At 30.5% G+C, this 18,443-nt stretch overlaps 3 protein-coding genes across 4 annotated transcripts; 2 read left to right on the top strand and 1 right to left on the bottom strand.

Moving 5' to 3' along the window:
• The first annotated feature begins 1,674 nt into the window (after positions 1-1,674).
• On the top strand, positions 1,675-7,977 carry LOC105148480 (nuclear FMR1 interacting protein 1). Of its 2 annotated transcripts, XM_087410862.1 has the most exons (7): positions 1,675-2,539; positions 2,880-3,071; positions 3,924-4,046; positions 5,665-5,966; positions 6,050-6,279; positions 7,038-7,265; positions 7,451-7,977. In XM_087410862.1, the coding sequence occupies exons 1-7, from the start codon at positions 2,090-2,092 to the stop codon at positions 7,819-7,821; spliced, it is 1,896 nt and encodes a 631-aa protein (XP_087266988.1). In that variant the 5' UTR covers positions 1,675-2,089; the 3' UTR covers positions 7,822-7,977. The 2 variants fall into 2 exon arrangements, with proteins under 2 accessions (XP_087266988.1, XP_011058549.2); XM_011060247.2 differs by lacking the exon at positions 3,924-4,046 and having other exon boundaries at positions 1,676-2,539.
• Positions 7,978-8,036: 59 nt separating this feature from the next.
• On the bottom strand, positions 8,037-13,523 carry l(1)G0020 (RNA cytidine acetyltransferase l(1)G0020). The gene is made up of 17 exons (XM_087410861.1): positions 13,266-13,523; positions 12,756-13,019; positions 12,524-12,682; positions 12,166-12,402; positions 11,580-11,784; positions 11,382-11,503; positions 11,100-11,236; positions 10,747-11,034; positions 10,578-10,659; positions 10,380-10,496; positions 10,002-10,178; positions 9,773-9,920; positions 9,484-9,628; positions 9,210-9,418; positions 8,744-8,916; positions 8,398-8,646; positions 8,037-8,328 (listed from the first exon to the last, which is right to left on the bottom strand). The coding sequence occupies exons 1-17, from the start codon at positions 13,371-13,373 to the stop codon at positions 8,107-8,109; spliced, it is 3,042 nt and encodes a 1,013-aa protein (XP_087266987.1). The 5' UTR covers positions 13,374-13,523; the 3' UTR covers positions 8,037-8,106.
• Positions 13,524-13,792: 269 nt separating this feature from the next.
• LOC105148481 (Adenosine kinase 3) lies at positions 13,793-17,970 on the top strand. The gene is made up of 6 exons (XM_011060248.2): positions 13,793-14,248; positions 14,341-14,570; positions 15,466-15,639; positions 15,728-15,998; positions 16,161-16,430; positions 16,522-17,970. Exons 2-6 carry the CDS (start codon positions 14,371-14,373, stop codon positions 16,720-16,722), a joined length of 1,116 nt encoding a protein of 371 aa, XP_011058550.1. The 5' UTR covers positions 13,793-14,248; positions 14,341-14,370; the 3' UTR covers positions 16,723-17,970.
• Positions 17,971-18,443: the final 473 nt, after the last annotated feature.

Genomic DNA, 18,443 nt, shown 5'->3' with positions numbered 1-18,443 from the left:
ATATTAATTATGTGATCGATGATGTATTTGTATGCCTAATGTGAACGCAAGAATAAACTAGCCCGAACTTTATTGATAAATTTCATATCGTCATTTTTTAATCGATTTCAATTGACTCGGAGTGGCTTTGAATTAAAAAGAATCATTGCAATTAACTTAATCCATGATTAACTTACCAAGTATTGTTACACTGTATTATTATACTAATGTGGATAATATTTATAATTTGTTCGGGGCACATACATACATGCTTTATCCTTATGAATAAATTTATCCTTCAAAATTAATACTACATTTATTGGAATATTTTATGATTTTATCATAAAAAAATTGCTTTATAGAAAGCACATATTACTAGAAATGCGAGTTGTAAAAAAATTAAAGTTAGTGAGATGTATGTACAGAAAATAATTTTTATTTTAAAGTCTTCATAAGAAATTTATCCAAATACATTACATTGCAATATTGCTGGAACGTTTCGTTGCAATATAACAAAAAGCGGACATCTTAACATTGTTGGAATCTTGCAGCAATGATTTAGCAACGTTTCGCAATATTATCACCATGCAATATTACAATGTTCCAATAGAATTATTCTGTAATGTTTTTGCAATTTTTCTATGCTGTATGGGAAATAGTAAGTATTGATAACTTTTTTGATTGAATTATGATCGATGTCTGTTTCTAATTTTATATTATTTTTTGGATTTTATTTTTTGTAAGATTATGTTTAAAAATTGCTGGAATAATTAAAATTAAAAGAATTAATTGTAGATACTGCAGAGGATCGCAAGAAATTGCAAAACTTTGTTTCGAAATATAATATTATCGACAAATAACAGGACAATCATAAAAAAGATTATCATACTTTACGAATGTAGATTACAAAAAAAGATCTCTTTGTCTATCTAATCCATGATGCGCTAAATAATTGATATTTTAACAATAATAATACAGTGATAATATAATATGATAAATCTTTATATTGTTATGATAATATTTTTTTTATTTATTGAATGCTGAAAATTAAATTTCATTCAATTATTTTTCTCACATTCGACTATGATTGGTCAATTTTTTACGATGAGCGATATCCAATGAGAGCTTTGCTTTACATCATCACGTGAGACAAAGCAGAGCTTTCATTGGATATCGTTGGATTTCATTGGATTTCATTGGATTCGTCACTTTCTTCCATCACGTCCAGTAGGATATAAAAGCCAGAAACACGCAGGAACAGGAAGTAATCAGAAAGCATCCATTCTAGCATACATAGTATCTGATAGATTGAAATTTGTTGTTCTCATTGCTTGTGCTTTCATTGTGATTGTATTCGCTCACGACGCTTGTAAGCATCAATATCCTTGTTTAATATTTAAAAACAATAAGAATAAAATGACGCTTAAAGCGTTGCATCAAAATGAACAAAGCTTTTCTGATTTTAAGTAGACCATAACTATAATCGTAGGGGCTCCGTATAATAAAAGGAATAGGGAGAACAGAGAATAAGAATTTCAACCTATCGGAAATCATGTATTGTGGAATACACTGTTTCTGATAGGTTGAAATTCTTATTCTCTGTTCTATGTTCCTAGTTTTCTTTTATTGTGCGAAGCTCCTAAACGTCCTGGAATTACGAGAGCGGAGGGGATGCATTTATGAACGCACGAGTGCACATGCGAATCATGTTGAAACTACTAGTGTAACTGCACCATTGTAAGGAGCAAGTTGAGGGCAGTGGCAGGTATACAGATCCTATTTAAATTTCATATTGCTTCTCACAACAGTTTCCCGAATCAAGAGAAAGCGAATGTGATGTATTTGCTCTTCGAGTGATACGCTTTCCGATAATTTTTGCTTGGGCGATCAAGTGACGAAACGCGAACAACTTCGTGTCGGTGCGATTCGCGCGCGTGTCGCGTGTCGCGTGTCGCCGTTTCATAACCTCGTGCTAGACGTGCGAGAGCGAATTCGCGATTATACCGTTAAACCGTAGAGAAAACGTCGGAAGGAGATCAAATTCGCGCGGCCTCGTTCGTCAGAAGAAGAAACTCCGTTCTGAGAACAGGTGAAAAGTATCAAAAGAATTATGAGCCCATTGAACAGAGGTCCTCTTATGGCGCCCAGATTGCCGCCGGCCGGCGCACGGCAACTTCCGCCGCCCAGATTCGCGGGTAGACTAGCACCACCGCCACCGCCGCATGGCATGCCACCGAGGATGTTACCGCCGCCGTTAAATCCGATGTTCGGTCCGGGTGGACCGCGGCAGAGATTGCCGCCACCACCACCACGGCCTGTCGGCGGCGTATCTCGGCCTAACGGCATGCTGCCGAGATTCCCCGGTGGTCCCAGAGCGCGCGGCATGGCGCCCATCGTGCCGTCGATGGGACCGCGATTACCACGCGGACCTCCCATGCGACCTTGGCCGCGACGGATGCCGCCGTTACCGCAGATGATGCCGCCTATCAGGATCAGATACAATACAGGCAACGGAAATGCCAAGGGCAAAACGGGTAACCCTAAGAAAAGCAAGATTGAAGTATGTACTCTGGCCTTCGTTGTGTTGTTAAAGTTGCTTTTATCCTTGAATCACATTAGTCTTAAAAAAAATGTTATAAACGAGCTCTTGGTTTATTTGATTTAATGATCATGTATTTATTCCTGACAGTATAGATTTATATATAAGCAAGAGCGTTTCTAGAATGTTTATATAATGTATGTATTATATATTTTTGTTACATTCGAAAACTAATTTTACAAGATTAAATTCTTCTTTTATGGTATATAATAGTAACGTATGTAATTAAATTCTAAAAAAAATTTTGTATTAGTTATTAAGTTTTTGATTTAAATCTTATTGAAGATATATAATTATTTAGGAATTAGAATTAAAAAAACCATGGATGACAGATGAAATTCGTAATGAGATTCAAAGAAAAAACAAACTGTATGCTAAAGCAAAAAAGAACAAAGATGCAGTAGAATGGGAGGAATTTAAGGATCTTCGAAATAAAGTAACGAGGATGATACGAGATGCGAAAAATGAGTACCTTGCAAAGCATCCCGAACAGGTATCGTTTTTGTTACTGTATGTCAAAATTATTTTAATATTTTTTATTTTAAGTTTTAAACTTTTTCAGAGAAAGAATTAATATAGCATATGATTGCAATAAAATTTCTTTCTACTTTGCTTGTTTTATCCAATATCTTAGTGACACTTTTATTTTCTGTCTTTATTCTTTGTCTATATCACTTGATGTCAATTTATCAATTATTTTAAAATGTGTATGTGGTAATGGATGTGTGTATGTTTACGTATGTGTTAATCAGTTTATGTATTATATATGCACAAATTATTATATGAATGAAAATAACTTGCACAGCAATCTTTTGCATGCTATTTCATTGTACATGAAAAACAAAATTTACTATAATTATTTTTTTTTTAATTAAGAATAAGGGATAGTGCAATAATTTGTCTTATTTTAGAAAAATAAAAGCATAAATTGATTGATTTTTTAATAAGTAAGTTACAACCTTTCTAATTATTGAGTATGATATTTTTCTTTTAATATTGATTTATTATATTATAATAAAAAATATATAGCATGTATAACAGTATGGCATGAGTTGATACAAAGTGAAACAGGTATATTTTTTGAAAAGTCGCGAGATATTACAGTGCATCCTAGATTTATATTTTTTCTATGGAACATAAAGACACTGTACATTTTGTTTCTCCAATGACAAATGTGCAATAAAAATTAATAGACAAGATAGGGGAATGAGTTAATAGCAAATATATTATTATAAGATGTACATTTTTTAATTCTAAACACATATTCTATAAACATATGTAGTCATTGTGCGACAAAAATCCGGCGTGTTTCCTTCAACGTTGATGGCTTACTTTGGTTTTACAGGGTAATCAGAAAACAGATGATAGCAATACGAATGAATCCAGGGGTGTTCAGAAAACTGTGAATTCAACTGAACAATCAGAACAAACGGAGCAAAAGGAGGAGACGCAGCCTTCCAGCAAACAGGCACAGTCTTAAGCTTAAGAGGCTACTCCTCCTATTAAAGAGTTATATAATTCAAATGATACACAACCATCTGTTTTCAAACTTCAGAACGATTTGATCCTTATATTTTGATATCTAGCAAATTTTTTTACTCGTATCGCTAAGTTATATAAGATCTTGATATATGTAGATACACTCCACCTCTTTCTTCATAATTTTTGCAACATAACAATCATATATCTTTTGTATTATTTTACATCATAAGTATATGTTATTTAAAAACGTACTGATGAAATAATGTTGAGAAAGTAGCAGCTAGTTGAAATAGTTTTTAGAGCAATTAGGCCATTGTGAGAATTACTTCATTTCTTTTTTTATATATTATATATTGATGTATCTACTCATATGGACATAATGTTGGATATAGTTCATTACTTAAACACTTGTAATATGACAGTTAACTAGATGTAATAATTTTTTATTAGGCATGTAAAAACTGGCCGCTTGTGAATAAATTTTTCTCAAAGTTTTTTTCCATGTCTAGTATACATGGCCAATATACAGTGTCGCAAGCTATATTATGTATAAGAAATAGTTACAGAATTACGGTATCTAATCTGCGACATTAAAATAAATAAATTTATAGATTATATTGAATTTATAGATTATTTACATGAAACGCGTATTTTAATGTGAACAAAAAAGTCTGACATAGCTTGTGGCTCTGTTAGTTAGTAATATCACTTTTATAAATGATCATGATTATATATGTATCATATTTAAGGTATTTGTTTGTTTCACAAATGATTTCCAGAAAATATAATATACAATGACAAAAAAAATGAATTTGTAATTGAAATAAGTATTATAAGAATAAATCATATTTCTATAAGTTCTAATTCTCTGACGTTCCCCATCATTCTATCATTATAAATCACTCAAATGATACGTGTTGAAATAATCGTTCTGAAATATGAAAATAATCTTTTGTGAATTTAATAATTTACATTTAAAGAGATTAATGAAGCAGTGATTGATGCAAGCTTATGATACATGCATAAATTTCATCCTAATATATGAAATGTAAATAGAAATGCGTTAACACGTATACACATTATTAATATTTATGATATACAGAAAAATACAATTGCGATTATAAAGATTTTTTTGTATTTTATTATTATATATAATTTATAAAATATTTCAATGAGCTTTTGATGTCGCAAGTAAAGTACACAAGATGTGCATATTATTATTGTATGCTTCGACAAAATATGTGCAAATTTATAACTATTTAAATAGTCTAAAAAGGAGTAAATAGTGAAAGGAAGATCTGTGCCTTGCTGCCTCGCATATGTAAATATATTTATGTATATAGAATTTCTGAATACCCCGGCTGAATACTCCATAGCTTCAGATATTATAAACAATAATTATTTATTGAAGGTAATCATTAATAATAGATGTACAGTACAAGATTATGGTATTATATTTGCTTATAACTAAAGATAAATGGAATACAAATTGTGCAATAAATTGTAAAACATAAAATTAAGAATGCAACGTATTGTTGATATGTTACGAGCAAATAAATGTATACTAAGATCTTCGTGTGAAAAAGGAAGGTGACGATTTTTAGGCTCATCTGTATCCAGATAGTGAAGATCTATACGATATGAGAGATGAAAATTATGTCAGTTCTGACGACGACAACAAGACTTATTATTGCGAGGTCTGTGATAGAGATTTCCCATCCGAAGATGATCTCTCTGATCATAAACGTATACACATGGTTTGTGGGATTGATGGCTGCATATTTTCGGCGCATCCTTCACTCGTTCAAAAACATATTAGTATGCAGCATCGTTCTGGTTTGTACCAAAAACTGAAGAATTTATCGACACCAGAAGATATTGAAAAATGGATAAAAGAACGGAAAAAGTAAGTTCAATAAATATCAAAATGTAAATGCATTAGTAAGCACAAGTAACAAAAATTTGTTTTTTCTGAATAAAAAAAAACAGGAAGTATCCCACTGAAGACAACATAAAATTACGTAAGGCAGAAGAGCTAGAAAAAGTACAAAGGGGAGAAATAATCAAGCAGAATTATAATATACGATCGAAAACAAATAAAACGACGAACGTACGTGAGAAAAAACGCAAGCCTCGCAAACGGCACACACGCGAAACCAACAGCAATTGTATCCGTATAGAAGAAACATATAGAGGTTTACGCCCATTTGCTGGAATAAGTAAGTTATGGGAATACATTTGTTATGAATATAATTTGCTTTACAATGTTAGCACACAGAAAAAATTGAGATCTTTCAAATGTATTAAATTTATTGATATTTTGATTCTATTTTTTCTATTTTTCTGTTAAATCAATTATGTAATTTATAAAATTTAGCTTATATAAATTATAATCTAATCAGTTTATATTAAGAGGATCCTAAAGTGACAGAATTATCGATATTACAGATTAAAAAGAATTCCGAATTGGCTGTACAGATTCTATAAAATTCTTTTTAAAATTCTTTTTAAAATACAATTAAAATACACACAAAAACGATGCTAAATGAACGATTTGACGCGAGAAAATCAAAGAAAGTTAAAAAAATTGCAAGGATACTAAATATAATTTAATTTTTTTTCGATTTTCTCGTTAAATCAATCGTCTCACAGCTTTTTTGTGCGTATTTTAATTGTGTAAAGAAGTTTTATAATTTGTACAATCAAATCGTAATACTTTTTAACCTGTCATGTCGATATATTAGGTATAGTAAAAAGAAATCCATTATTTTTCCAATAGATGGCTTTAGTAATTTGTATCACGCGTAGACGAGATACAATTTGGAAAAATAATGGATTTCTTTTACTATATAATTTTAATCTTTTTACTATATAATTCTGTTACTTCTCCCCTTTATGATTTAAAATTTTATTCTATATTATACACAAAATATAGATGATAAAAGGATAATTAGATAAAACTGATTCTTTTCTATAGCTGATTTGCAAGAAGAAACTGATGCGGTTTACTTAGATGAACAAGTGGAACAAACAAATTTCTGTGGAAAAGATATTGATAATATTTCGGACGAGGATGATGTATCGCATGCATCTACGACACCAGAATATGTATCGCAAATAGCAGCAGAGCCCACTAATTTATCAACTGTAACCAGTTCGCTTATACTACCTAGTTTAGTAGCAGATTATGAAAGTGAAGATAGTGGTAAGTAAATGTGCAAATCTTAATATTTATTAATAATCGAATATGCATATATTAGCCTTTTATCATCTATATTTTTTTAATATAAGAATGTCTTGTGAAATTTATATAATAATTATTAAAAGTTAATTTATCAGTGTAAATATTCTTTCGTACAAAGCAATTTAAGGTATCAATTTTGTCTTTAGATGATGGTCCAGAAGAAGTATCGATAAAGAAAAGAAAAACGGAAGAGAATCTGCAGGATGAGATTACAGAAAATACAATTCATGAAGAAAATTCTATGCAAGTTTGTGAAAAGATTTCTAATGCACAATCTTGTACCAATGCGGATGATGAATCAAATAATAAATTTCAAAATACAGTCGTTACAGATCAAAATAAGCAAAGCCGCGAACCAAACAGAGTAATTAGTAATAAAAATGAGAAATTTTTTCTACGTAGATATCATAATCAATTGTTAGAAAAATTGCTTTCGCGTTCTATACAACATGAAAGAAATTTAATTTGCCAGTGTGTGAAATATATTATAGAAAATAATTTCTTTGATATAAAGTGATCTAAAATACGAACGATTATGTAAAAAAATCTAGAAACAATTTTATATGTATATAGACTTCAATTTTTTTAGCTATTAGTACATTTGATACAAAATGTTATGAATATTTATAAAGAAAGTACCTGTGATGTTTATTAAACCTATATTCGTATATCATATTATATTTTTCTAATAATTATGTAACAAATTTGTTATGAATCAAAAAACTTGTGGAATTATTTTTATAAACTAGTCAATCATTTTATTTATTTATTTATTTATTTGTTATACATGTTATACATAAAATTATGTATGTTTTTTTTTCTTCTTTGTATGTTTTTTGTCAGATTCTTGAATGCTATCATCTACTGAAGCTCTTTTTTCACCAGTCTTTATAGAGATAAGATGTTTACTATGCTTGCCCGATAACGCACTAGTCCATTCCGCTTCCGATCCTTTGATAGCATACTGCTCCAAATTTTCTTTCTTCAGTTTTTCTAATTCTGCTTTTTGTTTAATTTTTAATTCCTATAATAGAGATGTTATTTTTATATACATAAGTGGGAATTTAAAGAATAAATTATGTAAAATGCAAACCTTAGCTGCGTTTTCTAATTCCTTGCGTAAATTTTGACCACCTAAAGGATCCAATTTTATTTCTTCATTAGTCGATTCTTTGGGCAACATAGTACTCTCGATATATTTTTCCGCGACTCTGTTGAAATATTGGATCGATTTACGTATTATACGATTGAATAGACCGAGCAATTGTGAAGATGGGAGATTCAATTCCTCTGCCAATTTATCGACAGTTTTATGTTGTAAGCCCAAGCCAAGTAGAATAGCCTAAAAATTATTGTGTGTTATATAGAAAGAACAGGATTTTAGTATGAATTAAAACACTTAATATGAAATAAAAATATAAATTTGGAATATATCCTACCGATTGCACTGCTGAGAAATGAGTGTCTCCCATCATATTTAAGAAATATAGACGTGCTAAAGATGGCACCAAATCCATAATCAAATGATAATCTGCCATATTGTTACTGTACATTTGTAAGCGTTTCAAATCGTATGATGTAAAGTAAACGTTCATTGTTTCCTTACTCAATGCTGAAACAGATATTTAGAGTTTAATTTAGATTCATAAACATGTTAATTAAGATCTTCATTAAATTTAATTTCGCAGAGTATACGAGTAGAGAAATTAGTCATATATGTATATATATATATATATATAAACACACGTCGAAACGATATGCATTAGTTTAGAAGAGGTTGATTAGCGTACGAAGTAAATAATAATAAATTTATTTACTTGTAATAGTAATAGTAATAATTGTATTGTATATAGTAATAGTAATAATTACGTATAATAAATTAATAACAAATAATAATACACTTACTGACAGATTCCAGTGATATTGTTTTGTTAATTAATATGCTTAATGCAAGTGACGCTGTATAAGTATTGAATGAATAGGAGAGCAGACTTAGGAATCGCCGACGAAAATCGCTCCAGTAAGCTTGCAGCCACTTATCATTATTTTGTTCCACATTGATTTTACAAAGCATTATGCAAGAATGTTCTCCCGTTATATCATTCGCCGTTTGTCTGAAAAATCATATAAATTTGAGATTAGTTGACCTTGTATTTTACTTGTATACATTGGTACACACCTTAAATACACAGGTATGAAATTGGATCGCTTCCAAAATTTCAATAAATGTTCGGTAATTCCGAAAGACACTCCAATGTAATCCAGATGTTCTGGATGTCTTTCGCTCAATTTCAACAGAAGCGGTGGCAACGAACTGCGCGGTTCTGCAAGCAATTGCAAAGAAAACATTACTATATTATAAATCGTGTTTTAAAACACTAATTTTTGAAAGGAATTCTATTAAAAACTTATTAAGAAATTCTGTTTAAATAGAAAATAGAAAATGTCTGTAGATAAACGGATATTACCGATAGTTTCTTGTAATAAATCAACTGCTTCATCGGGAACATTTTTTATTTCTGTCATTGACTCTTCTATAACACTTTCATTGATATTAGGCATTTTCATCTCGTAATATTGCTTCAACAGCTGCAATGCACGATTACCGTAGCCCATCTGCAATTTATTATTCTTTTAGCAAATTCATATAATTTTAAGTCGAAAAGTTTCGACAAGTTATAAATAAAAAATATGTACTCCTTGATAATCAGGATGTGTAGCAATCCTAACAATGCGCGCGCCAGACAATATTGGAAAATCTTCATCTTGATATTGCTGAGCGATCGTCCAAGGTATTAAGTCGCCCGCTGCTCTACGACCTCGTGAGAGACCATCGTTTATGCTAGTTTTGCTAACTTGGCCTTCTAAGCAAATCTATATTAGAATGTAAAAAATATATCTCTTTGTATAGAATAAATTTATTATAAAATAAAAGTAATTCAGAAGATATAATTTAAAAAAAAAATTAATTTTGTTACATTTAATGTTTATTTTAATAAAATATAAAATGTCTGAATGTCAGAAATTTATTTTAATTGAGATAGTTAGATTTGGATTGCATAGAATTATAATTACTTGAAGAACCACTAATATTTCAGGTAAAGTCTTTTTGTTGGAATCTACAGGTCCCAAGAGACAGAATAGATGATGCGCAGGTGCGTCAGACATCATTTGCAAATCATTAGGGGTATTCTAAAATATATTAATAATTAATTAGGTTAATATTAATAAAGTACAATTTCATTAAAAAATATTTTTTTATGGAATACATACTTTATAATGTGATGCAACATACAAAGAGACTAATCTCTGCAGAAACAGTTCAGAAGCCTTGTGATAAGAGAATAATGTATCTCTGAAAAAAATATTAGAGAGAAGTATGTATTATTTTTTAATTTATAAGCATTTTAAAAAATTGCTTATATCAATATAAAAAAAATACCTGTTTATATAATACAATTGACATATATCGGGAGGAGGACATCCAGAAAGAATGGGGGCATGCATTGTAACATTCAGGCAAAGTAAATCGCACAGCCATTGCTCTACAGCATCACCCGGCTTGTAACGTATTGATTCGTCGAGAGTAAGTTCATGCAATTGTCTTCCGATAAGAGTTTTCTCATTTTGCTCCTTTTCATTTTTCCCATTGTGGCTATTTGACCCAGCAGTTTGCGTTCTCAATTGTTGTAGCAATTTGAGTGATAAAGACCGACCTGTACCTTCATATCTATAAATATTAATAAATGAGAATTAATAATCTATTTATACTCTAGGAAAGTTTGAGTACTTTACCCATTTATAGTTGACGCGAGAAATATCAGATAAGGTCCAAGCATCGCTTTGACATAGGGTAACGGAATTGCTGCTGCCTCATCGATCACAAGTAACTCTGCTTGATTTAACCTGTGAGTATCTGTTGGATGTATATACTGTACAAAAAACGAAATAATGTTAATTTGTAATATTGTGAAAAAGTCTAAATATCCTGTTACAAATCAAAATAAATTGTATAGATATATTTTTAAAATATTTATATATAAAAATTTAATTTTTTTTTTACATAGAATTACACACTTGAATTGTTTGGCGATGATCTCGGAATACATTTACGCGGACAGTGGCCTTGTTAAATTCTGGATTTGTGGATTGCACTAAACCATAGTCGAGATGTTCTTGATATCCCAGAGCATCAAACCCTATGAATATATAAATTGTATTTTATACAATCGATTTCTTACATTAAAAAAATGACGATTAATCTAATAAATTTACCCTTGAAGACAAATTCAAAAAGAGTGTTCAAGTTCTCCGGACTAGGACTCGAGATATATATATTAGAATATCCAAAAGTAACAGCTCCAGCGATAGCAAGTCCCAACGCAGCAGATTTTCCACGTCCTCTAGCTGCAGTTAGCGATACAGTAGACCTCAAAGTTTTTTCAGAAATACATTCTATAAACTTAAGAACTGCCTTTGCCTAAAAACGTTTAAATCATATTTAAATATTTAATATAAAATTAAAAAATTTAATAATAATTTTATTATATACATTTAATAATAATTTTATTATATACAATGTGTATATACAATTAACACCAAAACAACTGATAGTATGGATTTCGTTGGGATTGTCGGTGATGCCAATTTGATAATTTTTCGTTCTTGCTTTCAATTAGAAAAGTTATTTTGATATTATTTAGTATTAGAATTATCATTAATGTTATTTGTATTATGTTTATATTTTTAATATTTTAGATTGCATATCTAATATAAAAAAAGAAACAAATTGAAATGATTAGCAGAGCCAAAGTAACACCATCAGCCGTTTTAATATTAATTCATTTTTATATTAATTTACCTGGTCGACTGTTTTACAGCAATTGATTAATGCAGATACAGGCTGAGTGTCCTGCAGACTTTCCTTTAAAGTATCCAAGCTTGATTGTTCCTCTAAAACGTCTGATTTAGGCACAGGTTCTATCCTTAGATTGTGAGAAGAAATAGGCAATACATTCAGTTGGTCATCAACAACTAAACATCGAGTACATGAAGCCAATGACAGCAAAAATCTCTCATTAAATCGACATACTATATCCTAAATTAATAAGATAAATAAGAAATTATATTAATCTATGTATATGGAAATTATATATTAATTTATATAATATTAATTTTATATGTTTCAAATATATTTAAAAAAAGTGTTATATTATTACTTTATGAGCTTCAGTACGGAATCTCTGATGAACATCCATGTTCATTGTATATAACTGCTTCAAAGAGTTCATAGATTGCAATAAAAATACAATAATTCCACCACCCTCTACAGTTTCAATAGTACGTGCCAATAAATTTGGAGTAATCGCCTCAAAATCCTAAAATCATTATATATAATATTAAAACAAAACTGTAAAACAGATAAGCAAGAAAAGATAAAATTATACATACCTGTAATATACACATGCCATATGTATTACCTAATATTCTGTGTGTCTCATTATAATAACAGTAACGAATATTAGTTGAAATAACAAACAATTCAAATGGATTATCTTCGTTAATGTCCAATTTGCCCGACTTGATTTTCTTCTGCAATGATTTCATTCGTTTCTTTCTATGGCTACTAAAACCTAAGTCTTTTTTGTAGCACCAAAGCACAGAAGGTCTAGCTTTAACGACAGTCTTGGATAACATATGGTGTAACAATACTACCTAAAAGAATATTTGTTTTTTAATAGATATATATTTTAAAGAATATACAGTTTTTTCAGGCTTTAGAATCTAAATATTTAAGTTGTATGAGAATAAGCAAATGTTTTTAGAATCTTCAAATAATAAAGAAGTTCTTAAACGATTTCTTAATTAATACATTTTTTGATTAAATTTTTTTATTCATTTTAGCAGCTGTACAATGGAATTAACAACAAAACAAATTTGTGAAAAGGTTATTTGGCTCACTTGGTCCCTCGCTTTCTCGCCGACAATGACAAACAGTGTCCTATGTCCCATAGAAACACCATTTTCTATCAAAACGCGTAGCCGATTGTCTATCTTCTTACGAACCATTCTGACAAAAATATCGTGTTTAAATACACATCAAAATTGTTTAAGCCACGTCAATCAACCTCGTGCAAGTATGCACATGCAATCTACAGCCCACAGCCTGCACAGACCACAAGACACATCCACTACGAATATCCATACTCACACAAAGAGCAACTCCCACCACAAGTTCTTTTCTTTTTTTGATAGAAATAACACAGGAAATAACCTATCAAAAACCGTGCATTCTAGTATGTACATTTCTGATAGGTTGAAATTCTTAAACCTGATACACAATTAAAATATAAGCAATAGAAATGGGGAATAACAGATTGCAACCTATCAGAAATCATGTATTATAATAAATACGGATTCTGATAGGTTATAATCTAATAGTCTCGGTTCCTATTGGCTGTATTTTCAATTGTACATCAGGCTTTACTCTGTGTTTTTGTACGCAATCCCTCATTGCTCCTCAAGCTTTTCGTGACGGAGGAAGGCTGGAATGGCCACTCTCAAATTTCTTTCTGTATATAGGAATAATTTAGGTTATGATGAGAAATGTAACATACACAGTAGAGTAAGTTGCTGACGGACAAGGCGCGATGTGACTTCCGAAATGAATGGAGCAAGACCGATGTGCACGTTTAAGTTGCGCGACTCTTTTCGACGTATTGTCACGAGGAAGAGAGAATAATTTTAGGCGAAGCGATTGTTCACTCGGTTGTCTTTTGTAGTTCACAATTTTAGAGCTTTGTATCTTGTTCAATTCGGCGATAACTTTATTAGTGTGTTCCTCACGGTGACAGTCTTTACTTTCCTAATTTCCATGTAGCTATAATTATTCTCTATAATTATTCAGCACAAATTAGGATGATTCAAAATATTCTGCCGACCTTGTAAGTAGTTTACTACCGATTGACACGTGTGTTTTGATTTTTATGAGATCAGTTCATTAATGTTTTGTATCTTGACATGTCTATATTAAAAGCAACATTTGAAACGCTCTCTGATACGAAAGATGGTAGAGAAAATTCCACTGCGGAAGACCATCGCTCGATTGGATTTTCCAGCGATTATAGCCTTTGGCAATCCTTTGCTGGATATTTTTGTGATACTGAAAAATGATGAGCTGATTAAGAAGCACAATCTTAAGATAGACAGCGAAACAGAGTTGTGCGAGAAGAATCTGCAAGAGTTAATCACGGATTTGCCATCAGAGTTAATAAATACATTTATTAGAACACAGATGTTTGCTTTGTATATAAATTTTAATTTTTTGTAACATTTTAATTTCAATTTGTTGTCCGGAATACATCTAATTAAGATATATTTTTATGTTTTCATTCAATAAATTATTTTAATAAAATACTGGAGATAAAGTATATGTAGAATTTATTTATAATGATGAACAAGCATAATAATATTTAACAGATTTACATTTATGTGTATATTACATTTTTATTGTGAAAAATGTATGTATATATATATATATATATATATATATATATATATATATATAGAGAGAGAGAGAGATTTTTCCAACAGCAGACACATTAACATAGAAATCATTTTATTTTTATTCAATATTTAATAAGGCAAAAAATATAGAATAATTCTTGTGTTGATATGTTTGTTGCTGGAAAGTTTTCATACAGTACAAGCATCAATGTTTCTTTAAGCTTTTATTTGTATGCACAATTTATAAAAAATATATATATATAGGATGGCTAAGTACTCTGAAAAATTTTAAATAGTGATTCCTCACACAAATCAAAATTTAAAAAAATACAGAGTGTCAAAGTTGAAGGAAAAATTTTATTTTTTCCAAAATTTCAGGAATTGTCGAGTTATTTTGATGAAATTTTAAATATACAAAGTTTCATTAAAATAATTCCAGTGGTTTTCGAAATTTTTAGAAAAATGATTTTTTTTTTAATTTTGACATTCTGTATCTTTGAAATTAAGCTCAAATATATGGTATGAAGTTTTTGTCTTGAATTTGTAAGAAATCCCTTAAGATCACGCCTTAAAATCTTTTAGAATACTTAGTAGTTATTTTATATACATACATATATTCAATTTTTATTAAGTATGAAAAATTTATACGCTATAGGATAGAACAATATACAAATCCCGGAGGATCTGCGCAGAATACATTGAGAATCTTGCAATGGCTCTGTGACGAGACCCACGAGTCCCAAATCAGTATTTTCTACGGAAGTCTTGGAAATGATCAAAGAGGTTCGATCTTAGAAAAATTAGTTCGACTTGCAGGAGTAGACGCAAGGTTGGTAATACATATAAATAAAAAGCGTTATTAAGCATTTTATAGAAAATATGACAAATTTACAATAATATTATAATTGTTTTATTAGATACACCATACATCCGACTTTGCCTACTGGATTATGCGTTTCTCTTGTGTATGATACGTCTCGCAGTCTCGTTGCTAATATTGGTGCAGCTAGTGTATATACGTTGGATGATCTTAAAAAGGCTAATCTGCAATTAGATAGTATTAAAATAATTTACATCGAAGGCTATTTCGTAACGCACAGTTTAGATGTGGCCAAGGAACTGGTCAAGCGGGCGCAGGAGAAGAATATTATTGTAGCGTTCAATCTTAATTCTTTTTATATATTCCAGGTATGTGAGAGTTATAAAATATTATTAATATTAATTAATATAATCAGCATATCATATGAGGCATGTATCAAATTAATATCAATTAATTTAATTATTGATTTATGTGAATTGAAATAACAAATACATCATTTGTTTACTTGAGCTTTTTTAATGCTTTTGAAGGATCATCAAGCGGCCATTTGCGAAATGGTCGGTCACGCTAAGATCGTGTTCGGTAATGTGAGGGAAATGATCGCGCTAGCTCAGGCATTGAATGTGAAATACGACGATGTTGTTGATATACCTTTCCTATTGAATAGTTTAAAAAGAATTACGATGGATGTTTCTAGCGCTAATAGTAAGGACTGGTTGGCCGACGATGGTATATTCATCATGACACGCGGTGGATGCGCGCCAGCGATTATCGTGTGGGGCAGAGGACAATCCGTTCAGGTTTGTTTCGATCAAGAGAATAAATAAAGACAATCGAAAGAGACAGGCGGCAGTAGAAGGTTCAATTCTTTCGTATATTTGTTACATCCAGGTGCAGCCCATCGTGCCTAAGACACCTATTGTGGACACAACAGGCGCCGGCGATGCTCTGGCGGCTGGCTTCCTAGCCGGCGTCTTGGCTCACTGGGATCCGAAGAGTTGCCTAGAATTAGGATGCAAAGTTGCGTCTTGCATGATAACCAAGCTCGGCATCACACTGCCGAGCGACATGCCTCCTGACTTTCTGCCATAACGATTTGATCTCTCTAGGACGCTAATGACTCGTTACCTGAACGTAATTGCATACGGTTATTTATTGCCTGAAAGTTCTATTAGCATAGATAACTAGCATTCCTCATCGATGTTACATCCATATTCCATTAAGGGGATCCTAAAGTCGTTTGTTTTATCGCAATAATTTTTTGATTGAATGTAATAATTTTCATAGAACGATATCGCACATATTATTTTTACAGATTTGGAAATCTCCTTCTCCAGAATTAAAGTATATCCATTAATATAATATATATGGAATTTATATCGATAGTTTTGAAATTGATATCTTTTTACCATTTTTAGTGTCAAATGGCGTGTAAAGCTGTCGAGACATTTATTTGATATAAAAGTTCTACAATCTGTATTTACGAAATTGAAGTCTACAGACTATTAGATTACATGAAGAAATAACGTCGAATTTTTAGAGTTAGACTCTAGTTTCAAGAATTAGAAAAAGATGAAGAATAAATCGAACTGAGAATAAAGTTAATCTACATTGGTAGAAACGGGCATTAGATATCTAATTCTATACAGTATCGTTCTACGAAAATTTATGTATGTGTGTATGTGTGTGTGACATTAGTAGTATATAAAGATGCGTTGATGTGTCGCATTTTATTGGTAAACGATGTTGTTGGAATTCGACCTTCAGTTTAAGATCCCCTTAAGCCAGTGTCATATGATGTATATTTTTTTGTTTGATTGCTTATATTTTAGTAAATTACTAGAAATTATGTGCTCTGTATGATGCAATTCTAGTAATCTACTAGAACGTGAACAATTTAGCAAGAAAATGTGCCGCTCGTGTATCGCTGGCTTCAGATATTTATTTGATATTGATTTTATTTATAGCAGAAATGCGCGTATATCGCGAAGTTATATTTGAGAAAATTTTATTTATTAAAGACTACATCTCGTTAAATCCGAGTCGTCAGACCATACATTTTTAAATGCAACAATTGTATTATTATTATTAATTGATACAAAGTAATAGGGAGAAATATTAGAGATTTCCCTTGATAATCGTTGCCACTATAGATCTGTAGTTTATCTACCTGTTGCAATGTCCAGAAATGTGTAACAGAGTTTGTAATTAACATTTATATAATAAGTTTCCCTTTCTATTTTTTTATTATAAAGTATAGAGTAATGTGTCAATGTTGATTGTCATACATATATATAGATATGTATATGTACAAATATATGCAAGGAAATGTTATAGAAAGTTCATATTCATTTTATTTTGATCTTTTATCTTCTTTTTTATAATATTCCTTGTTGATATAAAAGATATTGGAATGTTTTCCTTTTATTATCCAATTGTGTCAGAGTTTTCAATCTTAAGTTCCTCAATCAAATTCCGTTTAATTTAATCTGCGATTAACTCGACCGGCAGAATTGTTTAGGATAAAATTTCTACACAGTTCTTAATCTTTTTTCGATACACATCAATAGAATTAATATAATAATTAATATAATTTTATTAATTTAATAGATCTATTTTCTAAAATAGTGCTGATTAAATTAATTAGAATTTGGTCAAAGTTCTAATATCCATTTTTACCAAAATGTAGAATAACTTTAATCTTGGTTCAATTTGCTCTATCTTTTTTTAATTCTTATAATTTGAAAAAGATAAACCGAGAATAAAATTAATTAATTAAATGAATCTAAATCTTTTTTATCTCTTGGAGAAAT

Source organism: Acromyrmex echinatior, chromosome 11 (assembly GCF_024713525.1).
Source record: "Acromyrmex echinatior isolate Ae372 chromosome 11, ASM2471352v2, whole genome shotgun sequence".
NCBI classification, from domain to species: Eukaryota; Metazoa; Arthropoda; class Insecta; order Hymenoptera; family Formicidae; genus Acromyrmex; species Acromyrmex echinatior.
This window is presented reverse-complemented; position numbering and strand designations above follow the sequence as displayed.

What these genes read in the sequence shown, in the direction of transcription:
- LOC105148480 (XM_087410862.1), top strand. Translation starts at nt 2,090, where the DNA reads ATGAGCCCATTGAACAGAGGTCCTCTTATGGCGCCCAGATTGCCGCCG. An exon ending in TTGCAAAGCATCCCGAACAG is followed by an intron (nt 3,072 to 3,923) that starts GTATCGTTTTTG and finishes TTGGTTTTACAG; the next exon opens with GGTAATCAGAAAACAGATGA. An exon ending in ACGCCCATTTGCTGGAATAA is followed by an intron (nt 6,280 to 7,037) that starts GTAAGTTATGGG and finishes TCTTTTCTATAG; the next exon opens with CTGATTTGCAAGAAGAAACT.
- LOC105148481 (XM_011060248.2), top strand. Translation starts at nt 14,371, where the DNA reads ATGGTAGAGAAAATTCCACTGCGGAAGACCATCGCTCGATTGGATTTT. An exon ending in CTTGCAGGAGTAGACGCAAG is followed by an intron (nt 15,640 to 15,727) that starts GTTGGTAATACA and finishes TTGTTTTATTAG; the next exon opens with ATACACCATACATCCGACTT. An exon ending in ATTCTTTTTATATATTCCAG is followed by an intron (nt 15,999 to 16,160) that starts GTATGTGAGAGT and finishes ATGCTTTTGAAG; the next exon opens with GATCATCAAGCGGCCATTTG.